The 14447-nt window shown below is 43.9% G+C and overlaps 1 protein-coding gene across 4 annotated transcripts; it reads right to left on the bottom strand.

The window, feature by feature from the left end:
• Positions 1 to 2629: 2629 nt before the first annotated feature.
• On the bottom strand, positions 2630 to 11281 carry LOC137789353 (inhibitor of nuclear factor kappa-B kinase subunit alpha-like). 4 transcript variants are annotated; one of them, XM_068582835.1, is made up of 22 exons: positions 11145 to 11281; positions 10607 to 10727; positions 10173 to 10267; positions 9921 to 10038; positions 9267 to 9336; positions 9071 to 9159; positions 8903 to 8992; positions 8679 to 8803; positions 7944 to 8051; positions 7670 to 7805; positions 6852 to 7046; positions 6258 to 6360; positions 5928 to 6051; positions 5155 to 5306; positions 5008 to 5069; positions 4582 to 4691; positions 4380 to 4429; positions 4179 to 4284; positions 3955 to 4102; positions 3693 to 3829; positions 3339 to 3438; positions 2630 to 2952 (listed from the first exon to the last, which is right to left on the bottom strand). In XM_068582835.1, the coding sequence occupies exons 2-22, from the start codon at positions 10709 to 10711 to the stop codon at positions 2887 to 2889; spliced, it is 2289 nt and encodes a 762-aa protein (XP_068438936.1). In that variant the 5' UTR covers positions 10712 to 10727; positions 11145 to 11281; the 3' UTR covers positions 2630 to 2886. The 4 variants fall into 4 exon arrangements, with proteins under 4 accessions (XP_068438936.1, XP_068438937.1, XP_068438940.1 ...); XM_068582836.1 differs by lacking the exon at positions 11145 to 11281 and adding an exon at positions 10979 to 11104; XM_068582839.1 differs by lacking the exons at positions 10607 to 10727; positions 11145 to 11281 and adding an exon at positions 10406 to 10420.
• Between the last annotated feature and the right edge of the window lie 3166 nt (positions 11282 to 14447).

Raw genomic sequence — 14447 nt, 5'->3', positions numbered from 1 at the left:
CGACTTTTTGCGGTTTCGATTGACTCCCTCGGCTCTCATCAGCTTCATATCAGCCGAGACACAAAAAAAACACGAAGGAAGACAACGAACACGTTGTCTCAGACATGTCACCCATAACGAGACCAAAAGCCGCCGGCGAGGTCCGACACGATGCTGCTGATCCTTCCTCTACGCGTGCCGCCATCTTTTCCCCCCCGCCGCCACGTTGCTGTTAAAGGAGCGAGCGGAGACCCTCCACACGCAGACTGCAGACGCTCGAACGGAAAGTTCAAGAGTCTCAAAAGCTCCATCTGTGTAGTTGCAGGAAACTCTTTGCAGGCGGTCGCCGCGCCCTGCGAGGCGGATCGTCCGCCACAGGAGACTCGAGTCACACGATGAAGACTTAAGCGAGTCTTAAACAATCACGAGTCTTCTGTTAATGCTCTCTCTGTTCTCACCGACACGTCTTCACCATCATGAGCGAGGACATTCAGGCCGCTTCGCTGCGATGACTCGCCCGCCGGGCGTTACAGACGTACATCAGCTCCTGTGCTTCTTTTCTTTGTTCGACCTGATGAAGGGAAAACCTTCGTCACTCGAACACAAGGGAAGGAGGGAGGAGGGAAGGAGGGAGGAGGGAAGGAGGGAGGAATGCAGGGGGGATGATTCACTGTGATTCACAATCCCAGCAGCTCGAATAACGACGCTGCTGACGAAGAGGCCGGCTCCGCTGAGTCTCATAACTCATAACTCTGACCCGCAGATCACAGGGATGTGGATCTGAGGCCACACACACACACACACACACACACACACAGTATGTTTAAACCTCGCTTCAAGGTTTCTGGAGTCTCACATTCGGAGATAAAGAACTTTGAAAACAAACGGGAACATGAACGCGTTCCTGCACGTCGAGTCCTCCAGCGAACCAGGAAACACTTGAAGACTCGTCGAGGGCGATGATGTCACCGTGACTCACCGCAGATTACTGAGAACAAACTCGACTGTTCTCATGAGATGAGATGTGACCAGTTTAAGAAGATTAGAAAGAAACCTGTGAAGTTTCAGCTATTTAAACATTTTTACTTAAAACAAAAAGGAGGAAGCAGCAGAAACAGTGAAGAAATACTGTTGCAAGAAAAAGAGATAAGTATGAGCATTAAAATATACTTATACCAGAAGTTATACATTATAAACCACTGGATTATAAATGCTGATGCATTAATGTGTCACCTAAATGTTTATTTATTTAAATAAACATAACTTTCTAGTTGATTAGAAGTAAATCTCATAAAATAAGATTCACTTCACGTCAAACTTCAATATTTCATTTTAATAAAAGAACCCAAGAGGGAAGCAGACGTCATGCCCAAGACTTTATTTTATTACCAGGCAAAACATTTGATCTTTATACATTTATAGAAATTAAACATTCAGAGACAAATTTAAACCATCAGATGGAAACAAAAAACACTTAAAAATGGAAAGAAACCAGATGGATGGAGTGAATTAAATAAACAAAAATAAACTCTTTCATTGCACTTCCACTTGATAAATACACCTCGAGGTCACGACCTTCGACCCGCAGAACATTCAACGCTCCCGATCGCTTCCTTTGATCCGACGCCTCGTTCACGTCGCAGACGGAACCAACGAGTGCAGAACGTTCAGGGATTAAACCAAAACAATAGAACAAGAGCTCAGACGTGACGGAGCCGGTTGGATCATGTGACGTTGATCATCTTTGGGTTTCAGACTGTCGGCTGGATGAAGACTTAATTGAAGGTATTAGGATTATTAAAAAAAAAAAAGACCAATTTCACCATTTAAACACACAATGATGAGCCAAAGGTCACCAGACAGAGAGTTGTGGGTTCCAGTCCCGCTGAATGATTATAGATCCTTTAATCTGCTGACGGCTTTACTGGATTAATCCGAGTCATCACTTCCCGTCAGATTAATCTCATGATTCATACTCAGAGATCAACGCAGCGCTCGCCGTCTCGCTTTCAGAAGTCGGAGCTGCATCGTCAGGATTGAAGTGATGCATTGTGGGTCCGTCATGTGACGCAAACATCCGCTCGTCTGTCCAAAAAAAAAAAAACACCAAAAAAAAAAAAAAAGGCAGAATCTTTTCTCTGGTTTTGTTTTCCGGCTCCAGGGATTGTTTTAAGAGTCCGTGCAAATAAACACAATTAAACTTCACCGGAGGAAGACTTTGTGAACGACTGGTGTTGAAGCACGGCTCCACTTCCCTCACGGTCTAAATAAATCTTCTTCTTCTTCTGTGGTGTCTGAGCAGCTGGATGGAAACGCTCCGTCTTCTGCAGAAAAATGTCGAACGCTTTGAACCGTTTTTTAACTTGAAGAAGCGAAACGATCTCACGAGAGAGAGCAAGAAGCTCCCGGTGAGAGACGTGAAGCGTCGACGTCCGTCTCTTAACGACAAAAGACTTCTCCCCGCGACACAAAACAAATCTAAACGTTTACGTAGAATCCAAACCCTGACTGTGAAGAGTAAAACCAGACCGACTGAGTGATTTTAACAGTTTAACTGCGTCTGGAAATCTGAATATCGTCCTGGAAACCGTTGGGAGTCAAAGTGCTGCTTGCTTGATTGTAACCCCGCCCCCTTCCCGCCCATGCCCCGCCCACTTCCGGTCGACCTCGACCCTCCGGTCCGCTGCTGCAGTCGGTCGTGTATGTTTTTCTTTGCGTTGCAGTGATGATGAAGATCAGATGTTACGGATCCTGATGGTCTGTATCGTGCAGCGAAAGCTGATGATCGGACGCCATTTTGTTTTGTTTTTTTAAAAAGGAAGATATGCGAGTCCTCGTGGGCGTCTCCGGGCGGCGCTCCGTCAGCGTCTCTTCAGTCTTTAGTGTTACGGAGCGCAGCAGGAAGCTTCACGCGTTCCTCTTTTTTAACTTGGTGGTCAAGGTCTCATATTTGGTCCAGCTCCAGTCCTGGTCCTGAGAGGAACACAACAGATTACAGATTAAATCAGTTTGTCCTTTTTTCCTGAGCCGGTACCAGAAGAAACATGTGTCTTCATCAGGGAACATAAACAGTGTCAGTAGTAAGGGTCCCTGTGAGGGACAAGCCACGCCTTCTTTTGTCCATGTTGAAACAGTAATGTTAAATTACTGAATTATTGATGAATTAAATTACAATTAACGCTAATATATAACTCATAATTTATTGTGGTCGTCATGTCGGCCAAACATCAAACTAAACTTCAGAGTTTTGAGATCGAACGTTGAACCTCTGACTTCACGGATCTGTATTTTTGTTCTTTGAAGCTCAAACGTGTTGCGTGTGAATGCGACGCGTCAGACGAGAGGAACCTTGAACGCACCACGATGCTCTTGGTCTGGTCGTCAGTGGCTTCCTGCATCAGGCTGGTCAGCTGACTGAGGTACTTCTCGTTTTCCTGCAGCAGACGCGGCGCAGCGTCACTGAAACACACACAACACACACACACACACACACACACACACACACAACTTTAAAGCACACATTGTATAAATACATTTCATTGTTTTTCAATTTGTCAAATAAATGATTAAAGACATTTTTCTGTCATGATTCACGGCTCGGTGGACGCTGCCCCCAAGTGGCCGGATGCCGTCATTACAGACTACAGGAGCTTCCACTAAACATTAAAGTTGTGTTCTTCGTTGGTATCGGTCGTCATGAACGGACGGGTCACCTGTCGTTGGGCCCCGGCAGCGAGGTGAGAGGGTGAGGGGAGCTGACCGGCTGAGCCGACTGGGACCACTGGGAGACCTGCAGCAGGTGGGACGACTCGGGACTCGCCGCCATCGAGTTACGGGTCAAGTTCTGAGCCTGGAGGGCAAGAGAGGAGGGCGGAGAGGAGACAAGGAGAGGAGGAGAGAGAGGAGACGTGAATGCTGAATATAAGTTGTATATCTGCTGCTGAACTCAAGGTGGTGCAGTGCGGCGTGGCTCACGCAGGCGATCTTCAGCAGGTGCCAGAACTCGCGCTGCCTCTTGATCTGCATCTGCATCACCGTGTTGTCGGCGTCCTTGATGCTCTCCAAGGTTTTCTCAATGCGAGGAAACAAGTCGATGATCTTCTGCTTGCTGATGAGGATCTTACTGCGAGGAGGAAAAGGAGGAGGTTAACGAGGAGGAAGAGGACGTTAATGAGGAAGAGGAGGAGGAGGTGTGGTACCTGAGGTGTGTGTACAGGTCTTTGAGGACCTTGTCCTGGTTCTGGACCGTCTGGATGATGGCCTTCACCATCTCAGAGCTGTCGCTGCTCACGTCTGGCTCCGGGACTGAGAGGAAGCCAACAGTAACATTTAAAATCAATAAATATATCTTGATTGTTTTTTTTTAAATGATGATAAATTTGATGAAGACGGATTCTTACTTTTGCATTTCATCTTCATTTGCTTGTAGAGTTCAATCGCCTTTTCTTCTCTGAGAGAAAACAAAGAAAGTCACATTTAAAATTACATTTTCAAGATGAACTCTGTGTGTGTGTGTGTGTGTGTGTGTGTGTGTGAGACACAGCTTCAAACACACATATGTATATATTATACTATATGGATGAAATGTTCGTAATAGCTCACAGCTGCTCCATCTTGTCTCCTTGGCGCCGGGCGTACGGGCTCCTCTGGAGCTCCACGATCTCCGAGTGCAGAGCCATGATCTCATCGTCCAGGTGGCTCACCTCCGCCACCTGCAGGCCGGACCAGGAAGCACAGCATGAACCACAGCATGAAGCACAACATGAAGCACAGCATGAAGCACAGCATGAAGCACAGCATGAAGCACAGCATGAAGCACAGCATGAAGCACAGCATGAAGCACAGCATGAAGCACAGCATGAAGCACAGGGAGGTCACAGTCTGCAACCAATGCAGACTCATGGAAGGAGTTGATAAAGAGCTCAACATGTCTCTCAGAGACTCAAACACTCGACTTGAGACAGAACTTTGCAGCGGTTGGGATCGGAGGACCTCATATTTCATTTATTTTACAGAAACGTGTGTTACCTGTGCAAAAGCAGCAGCGCGCTCCTCGTTCTCCTGCCAGGCTTTCAGCATCTTTTCAGAGGCTTTAAAAACACAAACACAAACACTTCAGAGCCGCACAAACACACATGCACACGCACACAGGCCAGAAGGTCTGGCGTCACTCACAGATGCCGTAGTGCATCTGGTCGCTGTACTTCTCCAGGTCGTACTGGATGCTGCTCTTGAAGAAGTCCAGCTTGGCCTTTAGCTGCTGCGAGAAGCCGAACATGCTGTTCTTACAGCGGGTGAGGTTGGTGTTGTAGCGCAGGAGGCTGAGCCTGCAGGAGCATCAGGAGACAACGAGTTACAACATGAGAGCTTCAGCCTGCAGGAGCATCAGGAGACAACGAGTTACAACATGAGAGCTTCAGCCTGCAGGGGGAGCAGCGGAGCAACAAACACATGACCCTGAACGCTTCTAGACGAGATGCAGCGTCTCCACCGGGTTTACATTTACTGACTCAGTAGAGATGCAAATAACAGCTTTTAATATTATTGATTATTTGTTTGATTAATCAACGAGTTCATGAGTGTATAAAATGTTTGTTTCACTCAACTGGAGGAGGGAAACCAGAATGAACATTTAAGACACTTGAATTAAGTAAAAATAATACTAAAATATAATTAAACTTAATTAAATAGTTTGGGATCAATTAAACATAAAAAAGGTTGTAGTGTAATTAATACACAACTTAGTTATAAATAAAAAGGTACAAAATAGCAACTGAACATATATTAAAAAATATTCTTTTTAATTCAGAAAAACAAAAACAAATTGTTTTCTTCAGTCGATTGTATTTGATGTTGAAACAACAACAACAACAACAACAATAAGATAATAATAACAATGACAACAATAATGATAATAATAATGATGATACTAGTCTCTTCACACTCACATGGCAGCCCTCTGTCCCTGGAAGAGTCGGCTGTAGTCGTCCTTCAGCCCACAGATGTAGCTCACCGCTTCGCCCCAAACCTTCTTCAGCTGCACCAGAGGAAGCTGCGTCTTGGCCTCTTGCACTGGGACCAGAACCAGAACCAGAACCAGAGACAAAACCACAACACATGAAGGTGTTAAAAGTGGAAAACACATCTCTGCTGTCAGAGCTAAAAACATCATCCATTACATCATTGATCTGAGAGAGCCGGAGAGGAAGAGCCGTGAAAATGACAGAAACGTAATCAAGTTGAGGGAATCGATCCCTTGACCCTTAAAATAGACCCACCTATGGTGTTGACTTTGTCCGGCAGCTGTCTGGCGCTGAGCGGGCCGGAGTACTTGGTGATGCTCTTGTCGAACAGATAGACGATGTAGCTGTCCCAGCCTCTCTGCACGGGGGACAAGAGCAGCAGCACTTACGGCCCCAATACCTTTTCCCACGTCTCTTAAAACAGCATCAATGATGCATTCTGGGCCGCGGGGCGCGCGCGGGGAGCGCGTGTCAACAACGATAAGCGCAGACGCGGCGCTTTCCTGCAGCGTCTTTGTTTTTAAGCCTCCTGCAGGTACACTCCTCTTCCTAAAGGTTCCGATGGGAGAGACTGACGCACACCAGCGCTTGCCTTTTCGCTTTATGAGCAGTATGAAACGGTAACGACACCGAGGGAGAGAACGCAAGGAAGGAACGCAGCGAGGCTCCATTTGTGGACGCTGTCAGCACGTAGCTGCAGTCTGCAGACATTAAAATGAAGGTTTGAACTCCAACAGAAAGCTTTACGCTCTGGAGATTTGAACTTGAATCAAATATAACAACGCGCCTGAAGTTTTTGCTCCACAACAACAACAACAACAACAACAACAAGTAAAGCTGCTCTCCTACCACCCCGTCCAGGACGCACTGGGCCGCGGGCTTGCGGGGGTCCAGCGACACGCCCGTCTCCTGCAGCAGCTCCTGGTTCACCACCTCGATCTTGGTCTCGGCCTCGATGCGCTTCTGCAGGCTGTGGAGGCTTTCCTCCGGGCTCAGCTGGAACGAGTGCACCTGAGCCGTGGTCATGTTGAGCACGTGCACGACCTGCAGAGACCAGAGAGCAGCGGCTTGGTGGTGGGAAGAGAGATTCAGCACAATGTGACGGTTTGAACAGGATCAACATCGATGAGGCAGAAGAAGGAATGTCATCTTCCTCTGGAGCTTCTTTATGTATTTATTTTTATTATTATGTATTCATTCTGTTTGAAGATGTTATTTCTGCATAAAGATCACATTACAGTATAATTATTAACTCTAGAGCGTTAAAAAAAAGCTGCTTCAATCCATATTTGTTGGAGTTGAACATTTTCCCTGCAGCTGCATTAACGTGACGTCCACCAGCAACAAGTTACATACATTATAGTTCAACAACAAAACTAAAAAGCTATTTTTTTGGGGTTGGGATGAAAAGTAATTCAGTCCAGGGTGAATCCTTTTATGAAACACATTTATCTTTAGTAAAAAGTATATGAAATCACCTCCAAAGAGTGGATTCAAACAGGTTTATGTGTTTATTGCACCACTGATCTCTGAGCAGCTCAGTTCCATTTGATCCGATAGTTTAACTTCTGGTTTTGTGTCTTCCTCTAATCTAAACATTTCCACTCGCGTCCCCGAGCAGCGTCAGCGTTAGCGCATGCTAACATTAGCGTTCGCCGGCCGCTCACCTTCATGCTCAGGATGCTCTCCAGCTCCTCGAAGCACAAGGGCCTCTTGGTGTCGGCGTTGACTTTCCCTCCTCTCATGTCCGGATTCCAAGTCAGCATCAGCTGCAGCAGACTCTCCATCGGCCGCAACACCGTCCTAAACAACAGCAATTAAAAAAAAACACGTGTTCAGGGGGGAAAGCGCCACCGAAGCGATTTGAAACGCAACGACTCGATTCTGCTTTAGCCGTGGAACGACACGTCGACGCCTCAGCTCAGCGGTGGAGGCGCTCACCTGCTGAGGTTGTTGGGGTAGGGGAGCCGGGTGGAGAAGCGCACCTCTCCGTTCAGCTCCTCCACGGCCATGATGTCCCTCAGACCTTTACAGCGCACTTTGGCCGCCCTGAGAACGAGAAGACAAAGACGGTGACAGACGTCTTTAAGTCACTGCTGTTTTTGTTTTTCTTCTTTTCAAAAGCACAAAAGCAGAGCAGAAGTCTGAGGGGAAATGAAACGTCGAATGTGTTTACACGTTAAAATGCAGCGATCATCTAAAATGTTTAATTCAGTTCATTTCGTGTCGCACAGAATCACAAATTAGCGGTTAAACTAGTTTGCTGTTTTACTTGCAAATTCAATTTAGGCAAAATGGCCACATTAAAAACAAGCTGAGTTAGCGGTTAGCTCGTTTTCAATGACGCAATTAAAGTACAAAAACAACTATCAATTGATTAATTTGAATACTTCAAGACGTGTTGACTTCATAAAAAGCATCTTTTATTTATCCGAATTTATGAAAATAACGATCCTCTCGCACTGAATTTAAAAATAAGCACATGTATTATCATGTCTTTTTGTTCAGATTTGATCTGGTTGTGACATTTTAGGCACCAAAAGTTTTAAAGTGATCAGGCGTCGTCACACCCTGCTGACTGAGGGCGAGCGGCCGAATCAGGAGACGACAACAACAACAACAACAACAACAAGCGTCCCGTCTTCACCGTAATGTTTTCCGTGACGGTCGACTCACCACTGCACGGGCTGAAGGTTGTGCAGAAACGGCCGGAAACCACAGATGCATTCGAATATCATGGTGCCGAAGCTCCAGTAGTCCACGGTCACCGTGTACGGCTGGTTCTCAAACAGCTCGGGGGCCTGCAGGGGAAACGAGGGGGACGCCATTCAACGTCGCACAGTCGACGTTATCTAGCGTTTCTACAGTCGTGAAGGAAGGGAAGCAATGCGTTGGCTCACCAGGTACTGAAGCGTGCCGACGAAGGAGGTGCACAGGCTGCCCTGGTCCAGGTCCTTAGCGTAGCCTAAATCAATGATTTTGTGAACCAGCTGCAGAAGAAGACACACGTTAAGGAAGTTCCTTCAAGATATCGAAAGTGAAACAAAAACCACGAGGTGTCGGCTTACCTTGCCGCTGATTTCCTGCAGCACGATGTTCTCGGGTTTCAGGTCTCGGTGTATGATCTTGTTCTCGTGGAGATACTGGATGCCAGATCCTGGAGCGGAAAACAAGCGGCATGACTTGAAAGACGAGGCTCTGAATGGAATAATGAAGCAACCGGCAACGCGTAGATAGAGAAAAAAAAACAACACAAAGACGTACCGACGTCGTTGAGTAACGACAGAACTTCACTCTCTTTCAGTCCGCAGCAGTTCTCGGGTTTGCTCAGCATCTGGAACACACAAACGCAGCTCTATCACACCTGCAGTGATATTAAATAAGAGCTGATGCAACTTCAACCTTTGTCCGTCTCCACCGATGGGTGTTGACCACTGACCTGCCTCATTCAACACATCCACGCTCTCAACGTGTCTGATAAAGAGTGTAAAGCTACGTGTTCTTCTAAAAGACAAATAGATTTGTTGTTGTTGTTGCAGAGTCATCGTGCTCAGAGCAATGCCGTAAAGTTTACAACAGTCTTGTCTTTAAATGACCCAACGCACACCACCCGGCAGGAGCAACGTGGCTTTTATAGCCACACTATTACAAGGACAGACGCCCGCTTTCAGTTTCTCTGACCGGATGGAAACGTCATTAAAAGTGTCTCGCCGGTAAAAAGTGGAGGCTAATTTAGCTGCTAGCCGCTCCTTCTTTCTTTAGGTTTGTCTGTCGTGCTGAATGACACTTCTAAAGACACTAATGACCACATCTCCGGTCAACACAAGACTTAAAGCAGTGCTTTAGCAGAGAAAGCTCAGTTCATGCATTAGTCGGGCCCCGTCAGCCGGCTCAGCATGGACACGCTCCGGCCCTCACCTTCCTCAGGTCTCCTCTGGAGCAGTACTCCATGGCCAGCAGCGGAAGATCATTTAGGGCGATGTGCCTCATTTCCTCCGGGACGTCTCGGGCCGACACGACGTTGATGTGATTCAACCTGAGTGGGGGAGGAAGAGGAGGAGTCAATACCGCCATCACTATTTAATGATACACATGCAGCTGTCGGCCGTTGGATGTCTGCAGCTTCCTTAAAATAATCATGATAACCGTGAAAAAGAGAACAAGTCTAACTTCTTCATGATCTGTATTTCTCTGCTCCAGCGGTCCTTATTCCTCGGCGTGAGCTCCAGACAGCACATCTTCACAGCTAGCTTTTCACACGTATCCTACAAAACAAACACAAATAAATTATGTTGTTACACCACTGCAGAAAAGAGTAGCCCAAAGTATATCTTCATGAAATGTCATGATACAGAGTACTTCATGAATTCGTGATGCTGGTACAGGTAAACCTCTAAACTCACGTGATGCTGGTACAGGTAAACCTTTAAACTCATGTGATGCTAGTACAGGTGAACCTCTAAACTCATGTGATGCTAGTACAGGTAAACCTCTAATAAACTCATGTGACGCTAGTACAGGTAAACCTCTAAACTCACGTGACGCTGGCACAGGTAAACCTCTAAACTCACGTGAAGCTGGTACAGGTGAACATCTAAACTCACGTGATGCTGGTACAGGTAAACATGACCAAATCCTCCCATTCCCAGTCTCTCCTTCAGCTCCCAGTCTCCGCAGTTCTGGTTCTGCCTGAAGGGAGGTTTCTCCATGTTGTCGTCAGGTGAACTGAAATAATAGAAACAACGTTTGAATACCGTTAAATGTCATTATAAAGATATTTGTATTGATAAAATTGATGGCGACGTTAACGAGGAAACTAAGAAAAAGGACACGGCCACATCCTGGAACACCTGCCAAGTTGATGTCAGCTCACACCCATTTTTTAACAAAGCCGATGTCAAAATGACGTTTTGGCACAAATGGCCTGTTTACTTCAGCCTTCAGATATCATAAACACACCTCAGGGAGCTATTTACCTATTAAAGTCGACTAAACTTCAACCACCCGACGTCAGCCCCCCCGTATACATTCCAGGAAATAGACGCCGCCGGGCCCGATATCGGTACAAGCTGACGGCTCCGCCGCCCGTCACGTGACGTTTTAACGGCCGCTACAGTCGCGAGGGCCCGTCTCGAGACTTACCTCGTGCGTCTATGCGCGTGTCATGGGCCGCGGGGTCGCTGTGCCCGCGTGCCGTCCGGTTGTTTTCGTCGGTTTCTCAACGCAACGGAACCGCGAGAATTGTGTACTTTCCGTTCGTGACGTCACCAGAGTCCCCGGATGTTAAAGTGGGAGCGCGTTCACGGACACAAACAAAAAATTGCTGCGTTCAAGTACAACTGTTGACAATCGTTAAAACAACAGGTTTTAACGATAAGTAATAACTCTGTTGTTTGTATATATACAACAAGGATACCACATACTATACTATATAATACAATTATATATATATATATATATATATATATATATATATATATATATATATATATATTACGTTTATTTTCTTTACATCTATATCTATATCTGGATTTACGCATAAATACATGTTATAGATATATACAATACACGTTTTGGTCACGTGACACTGTTTAATTATGTACATTTATTCCAGTAAAATTATCCATTCGGCAGAATCTCTCATTTTAGAATATTATGTTATTAATTTCCAGGTGTGAATAATTATAAGTACTTTTTTTATTATTGCTGGGTATCTTATTTTGTTTTTCCTTTTCACACATCGACTTCTTATCAAACAGATAATATACCTGTATGTCTCATGTACATTTTTTTTTACACTTCTATATTATTTTATGTGAAAGAATAACTCAGGAGACGTGTACGGTTGAAGGAAAAAGAAAGAAAAAAAAGTAAATCCTCCGGTAAACCTCAGTCGTCACTGAGGTGAGATTATGATCATTCACTCAAATCTACTGAGCCCTGAGGACACAACATATGACCTTTTGTTTATCAATCACCGTTTGTTGAAGGACTTGCTCTTTAAGTAGAAAATGCTGATGAATTATTAAGACTAATTTATTAATGTGTTCAATTTCAGGAATTTCTCACCTTTAACAGTTAAATCTGGCCAAAGCACACATATGATAAGTTGCACACAGAAGATATTGATCCACATATTGTGCACACATGATATGGATGTTATACAAATAATATGTTAAAAAATAATATATAATATAAAAATAATCATTGAGGATTATAGTGGCTTGGATTTACGAAATACCACTGCAATGTATATATATATATATATATATATATATATATATATATATATATATATATATATATATATATATATATATATATATATATATATATATATATTTACTATATATAAATACTTCATAAAAAGTAAACGTTTCACAAAAGTGTCAACAATATACTTCAAGTATTTAAAGCAGTAATAATGCAGCAGAAAGACTCGTCAGTGATGAATCATCAGATCATTGGATCAGATTATATAAGTAATATTTACATGTAGCCGGTGGAGGTGGAGCCAAACAGTACATCAAATGTACCCTTTAAATGCAGTGTAATACTCATCTGGTGTATAAATACCCTCATAAATGTTCCACACAATGACGTTGGGACACGGAGAACCTTTCAAAACACTTTTTTTTATTTTTCACCTTCAACGCCTTCCCAAAACGAGAAGCTCACAGACAACATTTCCTTGGTGAGTTTTGTAACAAGGCAGTGACACATGTAGCTCACCGTGTGTGAAGCGCTTTAAATAAACGAAGCGTCGCCTCACCGGTCTAGAAAACACTGAGACGGATCAGATCGGACCTCTACGTGTAAAAAGATTTGCAATGAGCTGGCTCGAATCTCTAAAAACACAACAGCATACAACAGCGTTTAAATATAGCCATTTCCATCATTCACATTGAGAGAGAGAGAAAAAAGAAAAAGAGAATGACCATGAGCTCAAGGACAGGAGAAAAAAACATGTTGACCTACCTTAAATATTAATCCTTCCTTTAATACTCTTAGAAACAAAAACAGGCCATAATATCTCATGCTTTATTTACATGTCACATTCAGAAATGAGGCCTTCGTGGGCAGAAATAAATATAGTTTTTTTTCCTCATGTTTAAAGGACGGCCGCGCTGCTGCTTTAACGGAGGTGAACTCCACCGTACGACACGCAGCGTCACCGAGACGTCAGCCTGCGGGGGAGCTCGCCATCTCCATGAGAACCAGAGCCATGGAGACGCTGCAGCTGCTCCGTGTGGAGCGCTGACAACGTGTGTGTGTGTGTGTGTGTGTGTGTGTGTGTGTGTGGAGGCTCTGAGGAACAGCTTTCCTTTCATATACATCCACCCGTCTCTGTGGAGTAAACAGCCTCTGGTGGTTTTGAGTTGTTTTTTTTTACAGGAAACAATGGATTCTAAACTACAGCAGTAATAACATCTCTTTCATATATTCTGCTTTCTGGATGGTTTAGTTTCAAGGTACTTACTACTAGCAGTACTACTACGTAATACTAGGACTCGGTGTACATTGTTCAGCTCTCTATAAGCCTTTGAAGTGTATTCTGTTCAGGTTTAGATAAATGTTGCAACACCGACTCTTAAAACCCCAAAAGGGATGTTTGTGATTATATTATTGATTCATATGCCGATTATTCTGTGAAAATGTTCAAAAAAATAGTGAGAAAAAACAACAATTTATGATTTTTTTGTCTGACAAAGTCTCCAAAAATCAAAATAGATTTAATTTACAGTCGTATTGGTCAAAGAAAGAAAGAATCTTTTAGATTTTAAAAGCTTTCTGCTTGAAAACGTTGCCACAAAGATAAATGTCATACCAAAATAGTTGCAGATGTTTGATATTTGATATTGAAAGTCTATTTCTTGACCTCCGACACAACAAGAAAACAACAAAAAGGGAATTTGAACAACAGGATTTTCATAAAGTCTGTGATGAAGATGTTTTCTGAACATTTGTACTAAATGATGTGAGTACACAAAGAGATGCAATAGAAGTAAAATATAGACAAAAAATGTGATTTCTCTGTCAGAAATAAACATAAATGAAAAATGCTGAAGTTTGGATTAAAAATGAATTTCAGGATTTCAGGATAAAATCTGAAAAGTGTCTTTAAGTTGATAAAATACAGATTTCTGACTGTGAACTCTGCTCTTTAACCGCCAAGTTAAGAACAGACGAGTCATAAACACACAGCTGTTCAGGAGAAACAGATGAAAACAACATAAACAAATGATTATTCTTCATCATCCATGTCAGAAAGTCTGGAAATAAAACTGCGTGAACGTCTCCGACCTGCTTCTTTTGTACAAAACGATCAAAGACACACAAGAAGGAAAGGAAATATTCACAATCAATAATCCATCGACTCGTCGTCTCCGCTCTAAAACTTGCAGGCAGATCGTGATTCAAAAAGGCAAAACATGAAGTCACGCT

This window comes from Clinocottus analis, unplaced genomic scaffold (genome assembly GCF_023055335.1).
Source record: "Clinocottus analis isolate CAN_PGR_092001 unplaced genomic scaffold, fCliAna1.0.p SCAF_19, whole genome shotgun sequence".
In the NCBI taxonomy this organism is placed as follows: Eukaryota; Metazoa; Chordata; class Actinopteri; order Perciformes; family Cottidae; genus Clinocottus; species Clinocottus analis.
The sequence above is the reverse complement of the archived record's forward strand: the minus strand, read 5'-3'. Positions and strand labels throughout refer to the sequence as shown.

Coding starts and splice junctions, on each gene's coding strand:
- LOC137789353 (XM_068582835.1), bottom strand. CDS start 10,711: ATGGAGAAACCTCCCTTCAGGCAGAACCAGAACTGCGGAGACTGGGAG. Junction 10,039..10,172: donor GAAATACAGATCATGAAGAA/GTTAGACTTGTT, acceptor TCCCCCACTCAG/GTTGAATCACATCAACGTCG. Junction 6,361..6,851: donor AGTGCGTCCTGGACGGGGTG/GTAGGAGAGCAG, acceptor TCCCCCGTGCAG/AGAGGCTGGGACAGCTACAT.